The following is a 21,604-nucleotide window of genomic DNA, read 5'->3' as shown; positions in this document are numbered from 1 at the left end:
TGAAATGAAGCGTGGGATTGAAACCATCCCAACATTCTGTTGCTTGAAGACCTTTTTTCATAGCTGCTTTACTTCTGGTAACATAAAACCAGTAGAGCATGGGGCTCTCACCAACCCCACCCCACTTCATGGTCTTGTTTATATATAAAAGTTGATGCAGTCCCCACTTTGTAGCCAGACTAGTGAGTGCATATTTAGTAGACACTTGATCCAAGTTATCCTTCCTTGGGCAAATGCAGATACATCTAACTAAGGTTGGTGTCTCCATGATCACTCAAAACTAGCCTTAACTGCATTTTTAGCCATTTTGGCATTACAGCAAAAATAGTGCCATATTTTCCGTGGAATAACTGTGGACATGTAGGTGGCATTTATCTTCTGGAGCCAGATAGTCTTGGTGTTTGGATTTGGATTTGATATCCCGCCTTTCACTCCCTTTAAGGAGTCTCAAAGCAGCTCACATTCTCCTTTCCCTTCCTCCCCCACAACAAACACTCTGTGAGGTGAGTGGGGCTGAGAGACTTCAAAGAAGTGTGACTAGCCCAAAGTTTGCCACTTTCGTTTAATCTTTCTAAGTGTGTGCTTGCACGTGTGGATTTTGTGTGCTTCTCATCTGCAGAAACACATTTTTGAAAAGTCTTGAGGGGTGCTGCCTGCTGAGCAACTAAGATGAAATGTACTTGGATGGGAATAATTCATTGGGATGAGGAGCTTGAGATGTGTCATATTTTTAAACAAGCATATTATAATAAAGATAGAATTATTGGTATGCAACAGAATGCCAAAGAAAACTGAGCTTCGATCCTACATAGTGCAAACATGGAGATTTTCCTGTCTCCCTCCCCTCTCTTCCTAAAGAAGCCTTTTTGAAGAGTTAACAACACAAGAATACATACAGTGGGAAATGATCCCAAATCTAGCAAAACAACCTTGAGAAAAGGCTACCCTTCACTGGCAGCACACTTCATTTTCTGTTCAATTCTGAGGAGAAGCAGGAAAGTCTAGGGCAGCAGCTGTCCCAACAATGCCCCCGACCCCTCACGAGCGACACAAAATGTGCCACCAGTCTTTATGTTATCTAAGTGTATATGTAGTATCAATTTTCTGCAGAGTTTGGGTAATATGCCTGTTAATGCAGTTTACCTTAACTATGAAACTATGATGCTATGCGAAACTGCTTTTCCTTACTAACATTTCAACCTTGATTGTATTTGAGACCCACGTCTTTCCTCCCAGCAAAGTAACATAAAAAATGACCACTAAGCCTGAAATAATGCCCAGGCGAGATTATATCACTCATCACAAATTACACGGCACATTTAATCCAGTAGGTGCCCAAGGCGCCCATGCAGCCATGTTCCTCACTGTCGTTAGAATGGCTGTGAATGTACTGAAGTGTTGCATTTTCCTGAGTGAAGCACTTATGTTACAAAATTTGATACCCCCAAACAACAGTGCTACCATGTGGGAAGATGCATGGTATGGAATACAAATACAAATCGGCACACAATAAAATCTTTTTAAAAGAACTTATTCTTTCCTTTAAGGACACAACAGTGGCTTTTAAAAATTTGGACCAGGAAATGGACAGGGGGATCGAAAGCCGTCTGTCTCTTCCCATGCTCATGTCGAGTGCTCTTCGCTCTTCAACAGGAGAAGAGAACAAAATTTAGGGTGTGTACACACAAACAACAGCATGGAGGATTTCAAAACTGGCCACTGGGTGAAGGTTAGGATGAAAGTCAATAGTAGCACAAATTAAACCATTTACTCAGGAATGACAGGATAATGCAGCCCGAAAAATAACAGGCATTCAGGGTTCCAGTAAATTAGGATAAGAAGATTTCCTTTATATAAACATCAGTCCAGGTGTTTGTATGGTGACTAAACAGAACAAACTATCCTACCTTGTTTCCCCGTTGCTTAATGTAGTTTTCCTTTATTTTGTTTTCAGGTTTTATTTACCACACGGCTTGAGCATAGATCATAATGGTAACTATTGGGTGACAGATGTAGCTCTTCATCAGGTATGCACAACTAGCTTCCAGAAGTACCGTACTAACTGTGTGACTCTGAATTTAGCTAGCTTCTCTTGTTAACAACTTGACAGCATGATTCTTCTCAGACTTGGAGGGATATTTGCCAAATGTTCAGCTGCTTCATTTAGCACAACGACCATGGATTGACATGCAGAAACGCTACTGAATTAACATTGTTACATGTCTGATGATGGATTTCTTTATTGGGTTCATGAATATTAATGTATACGCAACTGTTCTCTGGAGAAAGACATTTTCTAGAGGACAGGCCTACGATGTAATCTGCAGCGGGTTGTGCAGGTCTACCTATAATATATGATTAAATGACCTGGAACTTTTTGCCCTTTTATATTGCTAGGTATTCAAACTGGCATCGAATGGTGCGGAATCTCCTCTGTTGTCTTTTGGGAGGGCTTTGCAACCTGGGAGCGACAAAAACCACTTCTGCCAACCCACAGATGTGGCAGTGGATCCAGTTACTGGCAATATTTACGTATCTGATGGCTACTGCAATAGTCGTATTGTCCAGTTCTCTCCAAATGGAATGTTTGTCATGCAGTGGGGAGAAGGTACTGAATAGAAAGCTGTTAATTCAATTAATAAACCCACTCTTTCCCTAAATAGCTTATGGTGCCACACAAATGATCCAGTCTAGAAGTTTGGGTACACCTTAAGTCTCTATGAAAACAATTAGACTTAAGTGCCTATGAATGGGCCTAATGTTACCATGTACAGTGGTACCTTGGTTCTCGAAATTAATCTGTTCCAGGAGTCCTTTCGACTCCCAGAACCAAGACACAGCTTCCGATTGGCTGCAGGAGCTTCCTGCACTCAATCAGAAGCTATGTTGGACGTTTGGCTTCTAAAAAATGTTCACAAACCGGAACTCTCACTTCCGGGTTTGTGGCGTTTGGGAGTCAAGACGTTCGACTACCAAGGTACCACTGTACATCTATTTAGCTTCTTGTGGAGAAATTTCAGTCCTCCTCTTACCAGGTTTTGTTGCATGAAATTCAGTTATTAACACCGGACATTGTGAATAGGATGCTTAATGCTTTCAGTGCACAGTTTGAAATCTAATATGTTTGGACCATAAACCATTTCAGTGTACAGTTTCTTGTTAGCTTAAAATATCAGGAATTTCTCATTGTAAGTAGTGAGCTGTTGGACTTTAACTGGATGTTTTCTCCTTTCAGAGAGTTCTGTTGGACAAGCTAAACCTGGCCAGTTCAGCATCCCCCACAGCTTAACACTGGTGTCTGATTTTGGTCAACTCTGTGTAGCAGACAGAGAAAATGGTCGGATCCAGTGTTTTAAGCCAGAAACGGGAGAATTTATTAAAGAAATCAGGCACCCACTGTTTGGAAGAGAAGTATTTGCAGTTTCTTATGCCCCAGGTAATAACTTAAAAAACAACAGCACCTAATGTCATGTATGAGAAACCTGCTTTTTTCCCTTAAGTGATAGTAGAAGTATTCTTCTCATAGCATATTATTAAAATAATAAATGTACTTAATTTGAAGGATTGAAAGTTCCATCAGCGTTTTTTTAAGCCTCTGTGGCAGTCTTTTTGTGGTCCCATGCTGCAATTTGAAAGCAGCAGTTATCTAACTTGACCACAGTTTTATAAAAACTGGATCTAGGGTAGGAAACTTGAGCCTTCTCAAGTTTAAATTCTCAGGTTTAATTACAGAAATGTCTTAGCCTACTTGTACAATAGAAATCCACTTGCACACCGCAAGTTCCAGTTTCTTTCCCCTCCTTTGAGTCCATGTCTACCCCTAGAGAAGATTTTGGGGGTGTGCAAGAGGGATAATTTTAGAAGTTTTAAAATTATATTGTTTTAAGATCTGTTTTCCACCCTGGGCTCCTTTGGGAGGAAGAGCGGGATATAAATTGAATAAACAGTGGTGCTGGTGGTCATGGTAATGGTTGTATATGCCAACTCATGCTATGTTTGATCTCACCGTTTTTATATGAGATTTTAAAACCTGTTCTCTGTCTCACTATCATAAACAGTAATAGCTGCCAATATCTAAACGTTAAAGGCAGAAATAAATGTGCCTCCTCTGAGACAAACGTTTTTTAAATACATACCACCTTCTTCATCGGCGGCTGCAGATTCAAAAGCTATTTCAAGTGTCATTAGAGAGAACACAAAAATATTTCTACACCAGTAGAGGAAGAAATTAGAAATTTTAACGTGAGGACAAGAATGCTGGGTATTAAACCTCTTAATTAAAAACTGAAGCATAAAGAAAGAGAGAAAATTAAAAGGGCAAATATTACAATACAAAAGTACAATATTGTCTAGATAATATTCAGTACTGAAAAGTTTGCAATAATTTAATGAGCTGTTTAAACATAATTGTAGTATTTGAGGAGAGAAACAGAAATATACACTAAAACTGTTTTTTAGAATCATATTTCAGCTTTGTAAATATGTGCTGAGGTGGTAATTCTGTTGCATCTTGTTCAGCCATACTGCATTGCTAAATTTCCCCGAAAGGAGAAACCTACTAGCAAACCATTCACTGTGGGAATGGGGTACCCCAAAATTTATTTGCAGAGGAAGCTCAGCGTGACTTGGAAATGTCATGATTTGCACTCTTCACACCTTTTTCTACTTCAAAATGCATCTATAGGGCAAATAACTGCTTTGAGATGTGTTTTGGATCAGACCTGCTGTGTGGGAACAAAGAATTAGGTCCTGTTCCCCCAGAGCATCACCCCTCCTCTAAATGGGTCTCCCTTCCCACAGCTACTGTTTGTACTAGGAAAGGATGGTAAGAATTCCATGACAGGTGTAGTTGGTCTCTGTAGTTTGTAACAGAGAAAAGCACTCCTGTCCTGGAGCCAGTTTTCAGCCCAGAAGACTGTAATTACAAGATTGTCATCGCGTACGAAAACAGAATAGAATCTGCCTAAATATGCCAGTAGTGGCAGTGTTTTCTCTTTAGGGAGAACTTTTTCAATTGAGGAAAATATCTCTGTTGGAGAGGCAAGTAGAAATCTAGTAATTAGAAGATAGCTGTAAATGAATGTTCAAAGGTGTGAAAAGGCTAGGAACAAGAGTCACAGCTTCTGGTACATTACACAGAATACATTACAGACAGGTGGGCCCATATAAGCCCTTGTTCACAAATCATGTATAACTAAACCATAGTCTAAAATTGTTGTTGTAGCTTTAATTGACTTATTTGTTGCACACTACAAAAAGGTTGAAAGCCAAAAAGGCACAGTATGTAAAACAATACATTTCAGTAAAACCATTCTGATAACAAATTTAGCGAAAAAACTGCAAAAACATCAGCAGAAGGAATATATCACCAAATGCCTAGAAGAATATATGGTTTACAATACTTTATTGTGCCATATAAACCTAACAATAGAAAATTAAAACAAGAACATTAGCAAGTGAACCTCTTGGTTATTGTAAGATACTCTAGAGAGAAATGGTAACTACTGGATGTCTGGAATAATCTGTAACAAGCCTTTAAATATATGCCCATAGTTTTTTCTGGACTGATCTTTACAAAAATGGCCTATCAATCATCTTACTGGAAAAATGCACTGTGATCATTCTGGTCCTCTTAATGTTCAGTGGTGTGTCTTTAATTATTATGGCTCAAACTCAGGTCATGTCTGCATAAGTTCTCTGGTTCCCTGCTTGAAGCAGGAGAAATGGTTTATTGTGCTCCTATTTTTAGTGCTGAAAACTTTTAAAAGGCTGGCTGCCCAAATACCATGACTATACTAGATATGGATTATGGCTTGGATCCTCAATAGCGTAATTGGGCACGATAACTTTTCCATCCACTTACATAAGGCACCTCTGAGGCTCTTGCAGCCAATAAGGCTCTTGCAGCAAATCAGAAGCCGTGGAAGCTGCGTTGGACATTTCTGTTCCAAAGAATGTTCGCAAACTGGAACACTCACTTCCGTGTTTGCGGCGTTCTGGAGCCAAAACGTCTGACTCGCAAGGAGTTCGGATTCAAGGTACGACTGTATAGAGCAAACTTCTTCAACCTCGGCCCTCCAGATGTTTTGAGACTACAATTCCCATCATCACTGACCGCTGGTCCTGCTAGCTAGGGATCATGGGAGTTGTAGGCCAAAAACATCTGGAGGGCCGAGGTTGAGGAAGCCTGGTATAGAGAATTTTGAAGGGAGTGCAGAGGGCTGGAGAGGGAAGGAGGAAACAGGAAAGTTGCCTTGCGGAAATTCTCTTCTCATGCTATTTATGACCCGTAGCAAAGTGACTGACGGGTGGGGTATATATTTGAATAATGATCAATGAAAATATTCCAAGAGTCAGCTTAAAAGACGAGAGAGAATCTGGAGTGCTAACTTCATTTGATTTCTCATGCATTTATTTTTCATTATATTTCCCTTTTCCCAATTGATTCTAATTCAGAGGACTGCCAGTTGCTTTCTCGCAGTCATGGCTGAAAAGTTGCATCTGTTGTTTTGGGGAAGGTCTTGAGTCCATCCTCACTATTAGAATGACTATTTCCAAAGTCTACACGAGGGGCTGCATGCTTGCAAACAAACCACTAACTGGCTCTTTGAGTCAGCCTTTTCCTAACCTGCATTGTTGTGCTTAAGACTGGGTTGTAATAAAAAGGAAGATTATAAGCCCCAAACAGATCATGGGAGAACAAATGTGTCTTTGCAGGTGGTCTGCTGTTTGCAGTTAATGGAAAGCCGTACCCTGGAGACACGGTGCCCGTGCAAGCATTCGTGATGAACTTTTCAACTGGAGAAATCATTGACACTTTCATTCCACTTAGAAAGGTAACACGTCGTGAAGCATCACTTGGTTTTATTAAAAATGCATGAACACTCGTTTCTTTTTCTTCCCCTTCCACGTCTTCTGCACATTTCAAACTTCAGCATGAATTTTTTTTTTTCAAATTACCTAGCAGGTGAAACAAAATTATTCTTCCTAGTTAAAATTTGGATGTTGTGTTGTAAGGCTGTAGTTAACGATCTGTCCCCTAAAAAAGAGTTTAGCATCCTGATGCCTGGATCAGAGAAACACCTATTCACTGGTCATTGACAGTGAGTTCAAGGACATCACAGCCTGGTGATGCTAAGCTATACTTATTGTGCCACAGGAACAAGCCTCAGACTTGCACTTTTCCTTCCTCCTCCTCCTCCTCCTCCTCCTATGGTGCAGCTACTTGCTGGCTTTGACTCTGAAATAAGATGTGCATATGGGTGAATTAAATACTGACCTTGCCGCGAGTGTTGCCTCTCACCTAAGCTTGAGGCAAGCCGCCTTTTCGTAAAGCTCTGCATGAACTTTCATGCAATCTATCATGCATTGCCTTACTAATTAAAAGAGGAGGAGGAGGGGGGTTTTCTAAAGGGCAAGAGGGATGAGGATGAGGACAAAAGCTTATTGGTGACCACAGGAGGGAACGGGAGCCATGGCTGGCTGGCTTGCATTTTGAATATGCAGAGGAAATGTAAATACGGATTGAATTTACTTGCACTCTTCATGATCACCAGCAATATGTTTAATCTATGTGGCTCTTGCTTCCTCAGAAAATAGTGGTAGCCAACAATAAAACAGCACTGGGGCAGGGGGGGCGAGGAAGCATGCTAGTATTGTATCTTTTCCCCTTAATCATTATGTTGTAAATGATCAGTTTAACCTAAGCCATTAGTTACATAAGATGCTTCCTGAAATATGCAGAACTGGATTTGGTCACAGATGGGATACTGGGCTAATTACAAAATTACACCGAAAGGGTTTCAATTCTAAGTGAGCAATAAAACGAACAAGCCCCAATTGCAAAGCAAGTTGAGAGCATTCTTGGTTGCTGAGTAAGAAGGCTGGTCCTTTTCAGATTTTCTTAGTGATCTCTGTTGCTTTGGAATTTGAAATTTCCATGAAATGAATCTGAAAGAGAGTGAATTTAAGCTGCCTGCTGACAAAGGGCCTACATTAATAGGAACCAGTGTCTGTTGAGGGATCAATAAGCTTCTGTGGTCAGAGAGATGTGAAGGGTTTCTAAAAGGGGAGGGAGCTTTAAAGTAAGAGAATGCCCCTCTAGAGAGAGAGAAAGAGAGAGAAAAGCCATCTGTGTGAGAGTTTCACTCCTGGGTCCCAGTTCTGCTTTGCAAGGCTAGCAGAGCATTCATGAAAGTATTTGGAAACTTGAGTTTTACATCATGCTGCTGGATCTTGTTTTGTGTTTGAGTTGATCTTATCACCGTGTTGTTGTTGATTTTTAGCTTTTTAGCTTTTTTAATATTGTGTAATGTCACCTCGAGGGTTTAGACTGGATTGAAAAGCAGTATAAAAACTGATTAATAAGAAGAAGAATAGCTGGATTCTGGTTGAAATTGGTTCTCAAGTAGCCCTCCACTAAAGAAGTAAATCTGCAAAATATCACCGTGAACCAAGCTGAAATGATTTCCCCCTCCTTTATTTTCCACAAGGCAAGCTAGCTTTAAATTGTGCCACACACAGTTTCTAACTCAGAAGTTACTTGGCACACAGAGGCTTATTGCTTCATATGAAAAGTCCTTTTATTTAATTAGGCTGGAGTCAAAAATAAACAGGGTTGAAATTTGATTTGTTAAGCCACATAAAAGAAAGAGATTCCGCTAGACTGGGGCCAAGTCACTGCATTATTATTGGTTTTCCCTTTCCCATTTCTTTCCACTTCTAAGTTGTCTGAAACTGCCACCATGCATGTGATGTCAGCATGCCACTGGATTAAAATTAATTAGTACTCTGGGACAGCTGTCTAATTTGAAAACTTAAAGCCAGTGTCAGATTGGCTTTGAATAAATTCCCTCCCAACCCCCGCAGCATTTTAATTTCTGGTTATCTAGAATGGGAATCAGCATTGCTTATTAAAATCTACATTTGTTCAGTTTTTAAAGTAAGGATCGCGGGTGGCGCTGTGAGTAAAACCTCAGCACCTAGGACTTGCCAATCGTCAGGTCGGCGGTTCAAATCCCCGTGATGGGGTGCGCTCCCGTTGCTCGGTCCCAGCGCCTGCCAACCTAGCAGTTCGAAAGCACCCCCGGATGCAAGTAGATAAATAGGGACCGCTTACTAGCGGAAAGGTAAACAGCGTTTCCGTGTGCTGCACTGGCTCACCAGATGCAGCTTGTCACGCTGGCCACGTGACCCAGAAGTGTCTCCGGACAGCGCTGGCCCCCGGCCTCTTAAGTGAGATGGGCACACGACCCTAGAGTCAGACACGACTGGCCCGTACGGGCAGGGGTACCTTTACCTTTAAAGTAAGGATGCAGGTTCCAGTATAATCTAAGATCTTTCCCAGTGTTGTGTGTCCTTTCTACTAGTGGCTGGTAGGCTCCCTGCTAGGCACAGAGAGAGTTGGTGCAGGGAGAGATTTTATTGTTGAGAAATGGGGAACATGAGCTCTCCAGATGTTGTTCAACTCCAATTCCCATCAGTCACTGCCAGATTAGCCAGTGGGCAGGGATGATTATTATTTGGAGTCCAGGGACATGGGTGGTGCTGTGGGTTAAACCACAGAGCCTAGGAATTGCTGATCAGAAGGTTGGCGGTTCGAATCCCTGCGACAAGGTGAGCTCCCGTTACTCGGTCCCTGCTCCTGCCAACCTAGCAGTTTGAAAGCACGTCAAAGTGCAAGTAGATAAATAGGTACCGCTCCGGCGGGAAGGTAAACGGCATTTCCGTGCACTGCTCTGGTTCGCCAGAAGCGGCTTAGTCATGCTGGCCACATGACCCGGAAGCTGTACACCGGCTCCCTCGGCCAATAAAGCGAGATGAGCGCTGCAACCCCAGAGTCAGTCACGACTGGACCTAATGGTCAGGGGTCCCTTTAATATCTGGCGAACCACAGGTTCCCCATCACTGGTCTGTATGAAGAGGGCCAGCCCACCATGAGGCAAGGTGAGGCAACTGCCTCAGGCAGCAGGGTCCACAGGGGCAGCAGATCCCATGGTCCATCTTTCTTTCCTGATTGTTTCTGTTGTAGATCTTCAGTGGCGGGGAAGGGCATGCCATTTTGGCCTCTGTGCTGAAATGTCTTGGGCCGGCCCTATATACAGATTATCATTTTAGCATTGATGTAGCACTTCTTAAATGCAGTAATCTTAAGCATCACGATTAGCTTACCAGAGATTGACAGGGCAAGATAATGCAGCAGGGCCATGTTGTATGAATCCTGATGGGTTGTCTGTTGCCATGCAGTTTTGTAGTGAAAAGACTTCACCACAAACCTGCACCTCATATTGTAGTACAATAAGACACCTCTGCTCCATCATTGGACTTTGCGCACCCTTTCACATATTAACAAAGCTTAAAACATTTCCTGAGTTTAATTCTACACCTAATCGTTGAACGAACGGCTCTAAATGAGCTTTTGTGTTTTACTGTGATGATCTCCAATTTTAATTCTTTGGCTCTTTACATTGACAGAATTTTGAGATGCCACATGACATTGTTGCTTCTGACGACAGAACGGTGTATGTTGGTGATGCTCACACCAACACAGTGTGGAAATTTGCATCCCCAGAAAGTAAGTAAGCATTTCACACATTATTTTCAGGCACATACTTAATCAGCAACCCTGCTTTCTTAATCCCTGTTTTAAGAGCATTTCTGCAACAAGATTTCATAAAAAGGGTGGACGTATTTTCCAAATTCCAAAAAAGATACTGGATTTCTGTGTTTCTAGTTTAGCACAAGGAGACAGCCTATTTTGGCTGTACCATGAGCAGTGATGTGTTTTATAGGAAATTTTGAATCAGAAAAATTTCTGATGCTTGAAATTGATTGTGATCTGATTTAGTATGTTTATCTGATTTGTATTAGTGAACAAAATTAAGAGTACTTGTGTTACTTTTATGTGCTGAATATTTGCAGCATTTGTATATCATCATCATCATCAAATTTGTATACCACCCCTTCCTTTAACCTAAAAATTTGTTATTTATTTATTTATTATTTTTATTTATTTATTTTACTTATTCTTACTTATTTTTATTTTATTGAATTGAATTGAATTGAATTGAATTTATATTCCGCCCTATACCCCCAGGTCTCAGGGCGGTTCACCCCCAACCTTCCAGAGCAAATTTGGGGAGGGCACAAGTGAGTCATTGGGAGGGGACTGGAGGAGAAAGTTTTATGGTGCAAAGAAAAATCCTTGCACTAATGGAATTATGTAGTTGGCTATCGCTATTTAGTTGGATTTTTTCTGGGGGTACTCAAGGGTACACAGTACCAGTACCTTTCCTCCCACCCCCCACACATTAAAAGTGTGGCACTTACTGTAACAACTAAGTAGAACTAAGATTGGCTGCAGCCCACTGATTTTTAAAATTCATTTTTAATTAGTAAGGGGGAGGGATGTAGGACTCGCTTGTCAATTTTTGCCCTTTTAGAGGTTCACCAAGATGGTTTGCAGCATTAAATGCTGTGCTGCCATGCCTGGCATATTATCCTGTTAGAGATCACTTCATCCCCATCTTGTCCCTCAGCATCTGGCATTTAATGTCCATTGACAAGTCAGCTGAGAATGGTAGTCACTCCACTGGCTGAATGACTTAATTTTCACTCTCCTAAGCCACTTTCACATCTTGTTAGCCTAAATATGTTGCTCCCGCTGGAACATTTGCTGCCACTTGGTCATTAAACCTTCTTGGCTGACGGTGTCCCCTTCAGTAGCTCTGTGCTTTTTAAAGGCATAAACTCACAAATCGTTTGACAGTTCTATTGTATACTATTTATTTAGGGGGGTTCCCCCAAGTTTGTTTTACAGCCTCGTCCCCAAAAAAGCATCTGAGGCAGAATACAACCACAATAAAAACAGTAAAACAAAGAATAACACCACCAGTCAGAATGAAACAAAGCCAGATCAGATTTATATATTTTAAGTACAAATTGCAAAGTGAACTTGCTTCCCATTTGCAACATTTAGAGCCACAAATGCAACTGCTTGCTATTATATGCGTGGTTTATATGCCATTTACTTTATTTCTGCTCTACTTTTGATGCAGAAGGATTCCCAAGGCTGCCTGCATAAAATAATAAGACACAATCACGTTAGGGCCACTACCATTCCATTCTGAAGTGTCATCCATCACTCCAAATACAGAATTGTGTCCCTTCCCATCCCACTTACCCCCGACTGCTGGCAGTTGGTCAGTTGCTTGTCTGTGCACTCCTTATTCCCTCCCCTCATCCTGTTCAAGGGTGGATTAAGTAGCTATGCCTCAGGTGAGCTGCTGAACAATGGTCACTTGCATCTGCCATGCAGGTACTCCTGATTGAAGTGTCTAGGAATCTCTGTGGCTGGTTTGGTACCACAGAAAACCGATTATTTCCTCTGCAATGGAATACCCACAACTTCAGCTTTTTCACTAAGACTAAGGTTTTGGAAAACAGCTCTTGGTAGAGGATGGTGTAAAACACGCAGCAATTCCATGAACAATTCTGTTTTGACCTATGTTTGCAGCAATAAAGATTGACTGACTAACATTCAGAAATGAGGGTTGGTCCTGTTGTTCCCAAAAACTGGTCCCATCCCTTAGCTTAGCGGCACATGCAGTTTACAGGTCCCATATTTTCCTCTGTTCACTGAGTGTGAACACACACAAATGTAAATACGCATAAGATAATTCAGCACTTGTCACATGGTTCCATCCCTTTTGACAAAGGTGGGGAAGCTCCAATCTGTAAACCAGTCTTGGCACACCAAGGCGTCCAGTTTAATCTACAAAGCAATTTTTCCCAAGCCATACCCGCCCATCTGGTGACATCACTGGTGGGGACAGGATTGCAAAGCCAAGGCAGCAGGACTTAGTCAGCTGCTGAACAGGAATAAATTTCTGCTCAGTTCAGGCACCCCAGCAGAGGTTTTCAAACAGTGCTGCTCTGTGCTTTGAAGTCCTAACAACTGGAACTTCAAAGCACGGCATCACCTAACATCATAGAGATGTTAAGTTACTGCCCACCTGTCAGGAGATAAAATAATCTGGCCTGGCCCACTGGCCAAAGAAGTTTCCCTACTCCTGCATTATGACAGTAACTTCTTGTCTGTCTCTTCAGTAAACCCCCTAGATGAGCATCTTTGCCATTCTCATTCAATTCGCTTGGTTTAGTGGCTTTAAAAAGCAAAAGGCTTCTTGTATGATTAAGAGTGTAGTCTTCAGCTACAATGGGAAGAATAAAGATGTATGAAGGTAATAAATCTTAATGTCTAAAGGAATGGAGCAGCAACGATGTTATCTGCAGCTTTCCCAAATATATTGATAGCGCCATAATATGTAAGTGTTCTTTCATATTCTTTCTAGGATCTGATGTTAACTAGAAGTTTTAGAATGCCTGGGTGTTGCCAGCCAAAGCCTTGGAATCAAAATGCCACTAAGGCTCAGTTTCAGTGGACAGTGTCTGTGCTCTGCAAAGCTGAGTCATTTCTTCCAAGCCATCCACCATGCAAGCCTATGCCAAAGTATTTAACTGGGAATATATTGTGCAAATGAGGGGCAGGTTTTGGTTTCCATGATGTTCATAAATATATCTTGAGCACAGGCTTCCTTGATGCAGAATTTTCAGATGTGGTGAAGTGTACTCATCTAAGAAAGATGGTGCTTTAACTGAGGGATGGGGAAGATCTGGCCCACGGATCAAATCAGGCCTGCAAAGCCACCAGCCATACATACCCACCTGCCCCAAGTGTGATATGGCATGTGGGACAGGTAAAGCATCAGTTGCAGAAGAAACAACCAGGAGCCTTAGACTGCATTCCCCATTTTCCCTCTGAATTCAGCACAATTTAAATCCAGCACTGAATGCAAGCCCTGCTGGAACTGGTTCGTCTTAGGAGCTCCCTAGTGGAGCAGATCCCTGCCAAAAGTGGGGTTTTCATTTAGCGCCGATTCTGAAGCTGTGGCTGCAAAGGAAGAATCAGGAGCATACCTAGAGATGAAGCCATCATGACATCTCAGGTGGCCTGTGGTGGGTGGGCCAATTCTGGATCTGCCCCAGTATCCGAATCCAGTTTCACCCCCATTTTAACAGATTGGTTTGGGCGCAAGTCATACTTAATCCTGAGGTTACTATACTGGTTACAAAGGCAGAAAACCCTTTGAGTTTTGAGAGAGAGTACTTAGCTACTGTGTCCCATAGATTTTGCATATATTGCCAATTAAGACCAGCCCTGCTAATCTTCTAAGTAGTGCAGGCTTGTAAAGGCAATTGTGTGTCACAAATGGTGGCCATTACAACCTCTATGAATCACACACATCACAAGGGCTTAAAACTGGTTTTTTTGTGTGTGTGTTGCAGAAATGGAGCATCGGTCTGTCAAGAAGGCTGGGATTGAGGTACAGGAAATAAAAGGTTAGCCTTGTCTCAGTTTGACTGCCTTGGGGGGAAATGTGATGGCCTTGTATTACTATAAACAAGATAAAATATGTTTGGGGATCTTCCTCAACTTAATAGTCACAATGGTTTCTATGTGCAAATAGCTGTCTGGAAAGCACTTGTGTAAGCAAATTAAAACTTTAATGCTTGTCAAGATTTTTCAGTTGTATTTGTTATTCCTAAATACGAAAGCACTAAGAGTTATGGCGAGTCTCCTTATGCTAAGGAAGGCAGAGCTCAGGCAACTGACAGCAATGATCTTAGGAGTTCCTATTTATGGGCTTCTTTAACAAGGCAAGAAAAGAAAGTCTGAATCTCTTTAATGTTTTAAATACTTCCTAAAATATGTTTTAAAAAATGGGCCATGCTTTCAGATATCAATGTACACAAGGTTGAATCTTGGTAAAATCATGCCAAAATTTGGCCTCATGCCTCCTTCCTGAAGCAAGCACTTACTGGGCTTGGGGAAGGAGGCAGGATGGTGACCTCTTGGTTCAGTGCCCTGAGTGGGGGAACCAGTCGTGCTGCCCTAAATCCACCTCTGAATGTACATACAAGCTAATTAACATAGTTGCAAACAACACACATACATGCAATTTAAAGCAGAGAAACCAAAATGCCTCCCACCCAAAACAACTTCATGTCTCCTACCTCCCAGTGAGAAGAGTGAGGACGTGTTCAAAGTACATTTACACTTGCAAACAAGAATTTTGAGTACTGCCAATGGGGAATGTGGGAGAGATGATGCTGGAGGTGCCACCTACCGTTTCTCTAAATCCCCCACAACTTAAAAGTGGTTTGTTTTCTTAACAATACAGTTGTACCTTGGAAGTCGAATGGAATCCTTTCTGGAAGTCCGTTCAACTTCCAAAACATTCAGAAACCAAAGTGCAGCCCGACGATTGAAGAATGGAGAATGAAGTTAATGGACTATGCAGAACTAGATAAACTAACAGGAAGGATTCGAAACCGGCGGAACCATAAATTCACGGAAGACTGGAGTAAATTTACGGACTATTTGAAAAGTATTTGTGAAGATCAGATGACGTTTGTAGGTTTGCAAGAAGTTTTGTGAGGAGTATTATTGGAAGTATTGCAAAAATGAAGAAGGGGAAGGATGATTTGTTAAGAGATGTAAAGGCAATATAAAGTTAAGAAATGCATAAGAAGTGGTTAAAACTGTGGATCATCAGAGGTGCTGATGGAAGTCTAAAAAAGATTGTATAAGTGATAAGTTTTGTGGTACATTTTATAATTTATGTTAAAATCAATAAGAAATTCAACCAAGGGGAAGTGAGAAAGTCACTTAACAATGTTAATAAGTGTAATTTTAATAAGGTTATGATTTATGTTTGTTTGTTTATAATTTTGTGAAAATCAATAAAAAAACTTGAAAAAAAGAAAGAAACCAAAGTGCAGCTTCTGATGCAGGAAGCTCCTGCAGCCAATCAGAAGCCACGGAAGCCCCGCCAGATGTTCGGATTGCAAAGAACATTTGCAAACCGAAACAGTCCGGATTTGCGGCGTTCAGGAGCCAAAACATTCAAAAACTAAGCTGTTCAAAAACCAAGGTACGACTGTACAATCATTTGCAACTTTACGAGGTAGCTTTGTAAATGCTCCAATTATATTGAAAAGATTCAGGATAGATTAATGATAGTAAATGAAAAAGAGTCTGAGAATTGGGCCTTGTGGATGAACACTCTTTGCAACCAGTGTTGACTGTAGCAGTGGTTAGTGGGACAGTTACTGAGACGGAGACAGGTGAGGCAGAAGGAGCTCAGTGTGTTGTGGTTTCAGCAGCGAAGCCAGTCTTATGAGCGCACACTGCACCCAGCTCCCTGCTTCTTACTCTCGTCTCTTGGTAACTGGCAGTGATACTGGGCACTGGGAAGCCAGAGCCGAGCAACACCATCCCACGGACTGCTACTGATGAGTTGACTGCATTTGAAAGTTACCAAGCAACATCTTTTTCCAAAGCTTCCCCCCCACCCCATCAGCCTTGTCAAGAAACTGCATTAGCACACAAGCATGGCAGGGCTGAAATCTCACGAGGACAGACATCTTGTGAGATTTGGCAGTTCCTGCCTTGCCCAGCTGTGGCAGCCAAAGGCCACCTTCTGGAATGATCATGCCAAGATGAGAGTTGCCAAAGCAGCCCTTTTACAACAATGAGCTTCGAAATTCCATTTTATCCGTGAACTCACTGGGTAGTTGAAAGCTCACTTATAAAAATTGGATTGTTGAGGGACCTTAACGTTGCAAAATTGTCGTGAGGATAAATAAGCCATACGATTCTTTTGGCACACAAATAATGGATTTAGACAAATAGCTTTTCCTCCAGGTGTTGGAATTTGGCTTGTTCAATGAGCCTTGACTATGGACTCCATCATGTATTGAACTCCTTCACACAAACCGCATTTGCCCATGCGTAGCAACTGCAAAAGTCAATGACTGCCTGGGAGGAGGGTGCGTGTATATGAGTGGGGGGGGGGGAGTCACATCTATTAAAAAGTGATCTAGAAGTTGCTAGTCCTATAAGACATGATGCACATGAAAGCACATGCAGTTGATTGCAGCGTGGTCTGTTTTGCTTGTCTTTCATTTGAAAGTTTTAATTCCTGTTCCTTTCCTTCTATGGCAATCAATCTTTCAGCATCTTGCACTTGCTGCTAATTAGTGTTTTACAGGAGGTTTCCAGGTGGCAGTGACTAGTGGAGATGACAACTTCTGCAGGGGTCAGCGGACAGAGCTCTGAGCTTTGTTGAAAGATCTGCTGCCCCCCTGCCTCCTAGACTGGCTCTGTTTGTGAGCGAATTGGCAGGGGGGCTGTTCAGACTCTTGAAAACTGACCCCTTTATCGGAGCTATTTAATTTCACTTTTACCCTTTATTCTCTTCCCCTCCCTGCTCATCTTTGTTATCCCTTCCCCTCTTAAGGATTAATTAGGGACTTTTCTGGGGGGCTTCACATAATTGAGGTTAGGACCTTTTGCGGCCTAAAGGTAAAGGGATCCCTGACCATTAGGTCCAGTCGTGACCGACTCTGGGGTTGCAGCGCTCATCTCGCTTTATTGGCCGAAGGAGCCGGCGTACAGCTTCCGGGTCATGTGGCCAGCATGACTAAGCCGCTTCTGGCGAACCGGAGCAGCGCACGGAAATGCCGTTTACCTTCCCGCTGGAGCGGTACCTATTTATCTACTTGCACTTTGACGTTCTGTGGAACTGCTAAGGAGCAGGGACCGAGCAATGGGAGCTCACCCTGTCGTGGGGATTCGAACCGCCGACCTTCTGATCGGCAAGTCCTACGCTCTGTGGTTTAACCCACAGCGCCACCCACATCCCTAGTTCCTGCCAAAAAGCCTGAGCAGTTGGTCCAAAGCCACCTGAGGGAAAAACAGAGGTGCTCCTTTGGGAGGTAGTCGTGGCTCAGTCTGCTTTGTACCACCTGGCACAAAAGAAGTTTTTTTTCTTTGCATCTAGAGAAGAGGCTGCAGAGAATATCGCACTGAGTAGGTAGTGGCTGAAGCAAAGCTGTTCTGCTTCACTAGCGGAGCCAGAGCTTTGCCTGCTCTGAGGAGGTACTTTTGTTGCCTACTCTTCCCAGAGGGTGGGCAGACATCATACCGGAGACCAGGAATTCAGAATGGTGGTCAGCCCCCTCCCTCCCTTTGGAGGACTCTGCTAGTCTGGGCCCTTCCCCACCAAACTGGGAGGCAGAGGCGGCTTCTTCAGAAGAACACTGAGGGGGCCCGACACAACGTCCTGAAGTCACACAATGTCCTGACATCACTGCGCTTGGCTCTGCGTTCAGCCTCAACAATGGGAGCCCCTGGCCCCCTTTCAAAAAGGTTGAGGGGGCCCAAAGAGCCTTGGCCCCCTGGAGCTGGCATGCCTGCTGGGAGGTCAATGTCACAACCTCATCAGGATGCCTCAAAGCTGTGAGCCCTGTATTTATGCCCTTTGGTATGTTTCCTATGGTAACTGGGAGGGGCCCTGGAAAGGTTTGCAGAATGGGTTTGGGGCCTTGTTGATGAGGCAGCCCTTGGTCCAGGCCCAGTAGGGTGGTGCCCACAGTCCCTCGGGTTTCCGTTCCACCATGGTAGGGGAAACAAGGGCAACTGAGAGCACAAGTCCTGGGGTAGGTTGTCTGTAAGGCAGAGGGTGGCAGCTCCTCCAAAGAAGCTCTGAGCTGTGCCTACTGACTCTTGACCATTGGTGATCAGTGCCATCCTCCTTAAACAGAACTTCATTTCTTTTTTTCTTTTTTTAAAACATGTTATGAAGTGAACTTCCACATTCCTGTGGAGTCCATATGCACAGTATGAAAAACCTCATCTTTGTTCAATCTCCTTCTTTTCTTAAAGAAGCAGAGGCTGTTATAGAAGCCAGACTGACAAACAAACCCATGTCAAAGGAATTGTTAAAGAAAGAAGAAAAGCACCCCGTGGTCCAGCAGGCCAGCACCGGAGTTTCTGTTGTCCTTATTACGACGCTTCTAATTATTCCAATCGTCGTCCTTTTGGCAATTGCAGTATTTATCCGGTGGAGAAAGACAAGAATCTATGGAGGTAATTAGCTAACTCTTAAATTGGTAACAACAATCCTTTTTTATGTCCAAAACCTTCATGGAACCAGCACAATAAAACTGTGTGTGATGCTTATTTCCCCACTACTGTGCAGCAGTCAAATTTGAGCAGACAAAAGTAAGATGAGCCATGATCCCTGTATCTCTGGCTTTCTTGGTTTGGAAAGTGGCTTTTTATGTTCCTTTCTCTGTTCGGATTAAATTTTCTTGCAGTACTTTAGCAGGGGGCAGTGTTTTGTTTTGTTTTTTACTTTGTGGGTTCATAAAGATTGGGATGTTCAAAATGGTAGCTGAAGAAAGTGCAGCCAATTATGGAGTGGTCTTGCTGTCTTTTGTGCTGGCTCTGAATAAGATCTCTCTCCTTTGGATGTCTCCAACTTACTCTTTAGAATCTATTTGGGCCTCCCTTGATGTGGAATTCCTTCTGTATGTGCTAAAACAAATAACCCTTCACTTCCTTTTCTTAAATTTCTATAATTTAACGCTTGCAAATAGCCCAGAGTAACAGCACCCATTAACTTACCTATCATAGATGTATGTTCAGCAGCAGCAGCAGCAGCAGCATTTTATCAGTTCAGAGTAAAGACCAAGTGTTAAGACCTGTCAGCTAACTCTGTAAACAAAGCCATGCAATAATTGCAAGGAAACCTTCAAGTGGGATTTTGAGTGCAGAAGGGACAGGAAGAAGGCATGCTTAACCCTTCTCCCATCCGCCATTTCTGCACTCTGCATCAACTTTCCGTGGCCTTTCCCTTCTCGTTCATAATGAGAATTGGTTTAGAGCAGAATAGAGGAGGAAGGAGAGGAAAGAGCTTCCTTTAATGGTGTCTGCTCAAAATCTACCACCACCACCACTGAAAAGCTGTTTGGCTTTACTAAAGACTCGCTCAGGGGCCTTATTACATGCATTTGCTAATAATATGCAAATAACGGAGGGGACTTCTCACATTATCGCAGGTGGAACTTGCACTTGTTCCGCATTTTGGCCCATTCAGGATGAGGGCAGAGTGTGTTGTTGCCTTGCTTTTTTTGATATTGTCACTTATCCAAATCTGATCAGCAATACTGTCGTGCCATACTGGCTTCATGGCCCCTGTTGCAAAAGTGGCTAACCTGGGGTCCTCCAGATGCTGTTAAAAGTACAGCTCTCGTCATCCCTGACTATTGGCTGTGTTGGCTGGGACTGATGGGAGTTGTAGTTCAACAGCATCTTGAAAACTCCAGGTTAGCTACCTCTTCCTTATTAGCTGGATCACATCAGGAAGAACTCTTATTTGTTGTTTAAAAACTGTCAAAGCAGCTGCCAAGAGACAGTGAACAGAAATTGTTCAAAATGGTACAAAAATTGCAGTGGGTTTTCTTTGGCGGGGGGTGCTTCAGAGTGTGCTTGCCCCATGTTCATCTACAATAACTTGGATTTGCCCTAGTTTTTAGCTCCTGTAAGCTTAGGAAGTATAGTTTTCACATGGGAAACATTTTATAAATACCAGAAGCAATTCTGCAAGAAGGATATAGCTCAATATATAAACAGTGCAACACACGGTGTTTCCAAACAAGTGCTACTATGTAGTTTTGCCCTATGGATATGACTTTTCAAAAGTAAACCTTGTTGGCAATATTTGAATTAATGTTTTGAATTAATGTTTTGAAAGGCTAGCTTGGTTTCACTATGACAGATTTAATGAGGGTTTTTTAAGATTGTAGAAAATTTAACTTGAAAAAGGGGATATTGCACATACTTTTGTAAACCAAGAAATCTTTAATAGAAATATGTTTTAAAAAATAAAGAAGTAATTTTAAGGGAAGTCACTTTTAGAACTTAATTCATTTTCTCAGTGGGACAAATCCAGATCTCACGTCTTTTACATTCTAGGGTGATATGCGAAAGTAAAATTCTAATAGTCAGCGGCAGAACAGAATCATTTACAAATAGTGCTGTTAGTTTTCAGCTGCAAACACAGCAAAACCACCAAGGCCCAACAGAGACTTTGCCATTTCATTTCCATTTCTCTTCCACATAGCTTGATTTGCACAAATCCTGCTTTATTTTCTGGTGTGTGTTGATAATATAATTCTGCTTGAGGGTGCTTGCTCCTGATGTAGCAATATGTCTCATTTTTATAGCTGATGCCGAACATAAACTTGATTCAAGTTCAGGGGGAATCCTGGGCAAATTTAGAGGTGAGTAAAGGGAAAGCAAAGACCAAGGATGAGGGCAGGAAATAGTCTGGGCACTGTAGCGACACCACATCATTTCTACTCATCGTACGAGACTTGAACATGATGTCTATTGTGAGAATCTTTCATAAACTGGTTTTACAGCCAATTGGGGCTGGAAAGCAGGACATAAACATAGTCCTTCATTTACAATATGGTTTTACACTCCTAAGAAGTCAGAGACCCATGAAAGAATAACAATAATTTTTTTTTTATTTTTAATAAAAGATCCATGAAAGTATATGCTCTCTGTGTTTATGGGCTCTTGTGTGAGATATTCCCAGATGTATCTAGCAAGTGAGCATTGCATTGATTCTCTTCATTAGATGTTAAATGCCTGCCTGCCTCCTGCCTAGTACAAATTGTCTGTCCTCTG

General features: G+C 42.2%; 2 protein-coding genes across 20 annotated transcripts in view; one reads left to right on the top strand and one right to left on the bottom strand.

Annotated features, from left to right (window-relative positions):
• Positions 1-21,604, bottom strand: part of GIN1 (gypsy retrotransposon integrase 1) — a 271,168-nt gene that overhangs the window by 225,946 nt on the left and 23,618 nt on the right. The window contains exon 9 of one of the 4 annotated variants that reach the window (XM_083404074.1): positions 11,342-12,385. The exons of the other annotated variants lie outside the window; for them this stretch is intronic. The gene's annotated coding sequence lies outside the window, so the exon portion shown is untranslated. Of the gene's footprint in view, positions 1-11,341; positions 12,386-21,604 lie in introns of those variants that run through there. 4 annotated transcript variants of the gene reach the window in all.
• The window catches only part of PAM (peptidylglycine alpha-amidating monooxygenase), a 119,150-nt gene that overhangs the window by 96,171 nt on the left and 1,375 nt on the right, over positions 1-21,604 (top strand). For 4 of the 16 annotated variants that reach the window (XM_083403808.1, XM_083403823.1, XM_083403816.1 and 1 more), the window contains 8 exons: positions 1,955-2,027; positions 2,398-2,608; positions 3,236-3,436; positions 6,718-6,836; positions 10,474-10,573; positions 14,347-14,400; positions 18,791-18,994; positions 21,136-21,192. In XM_083403808.1, coding sequence (XP_083259934.1) covers positions 1,955-2,027; positions 2,398-2,608; positions 3,236-3,436; positions 6,718-6,836; positions 10,474-10,573; positions 14,347-14,400; positions 18,791-18,994; positions 21,136-21,192 — 1,019 coding nt within the window. The remainder of the gene's footprint in view (positions 1-1,954; positions 2,028-2,397; positions 2,609-3,235; positions 3,437-6,717; positions 6,837-10,473; positions 10,574-14,346; positions 14,401-18,790; positions 18,995-21,135; positions 21,193-21,604) is intronic. The other 12 variants (XM_083403812.1, XM_083403819.1, XM_083403820.1 and 9 more) reach the window with 5 other exon arrangements.

The sequence above is a fragment of the Podarcis tiliguerta genome (assembly GCF_965153285.1).
Source record: "Podarcis tiliguerta genome assembly, chromosome: 11".
In the NCBI taxonomy this organism is placed as follows: domain Eukaryota; kingdom Metazoa; phylum Chordata; class Lepidosauria; order Squamata; family Lacertidae; genus Podarcis; species Podarcis tiliguerta.
The sequence above is the reverse complement of the archived record's forward strand: the minus strand, read 5'-3'. Positions and strand labels throughout refer to the sequence as shown.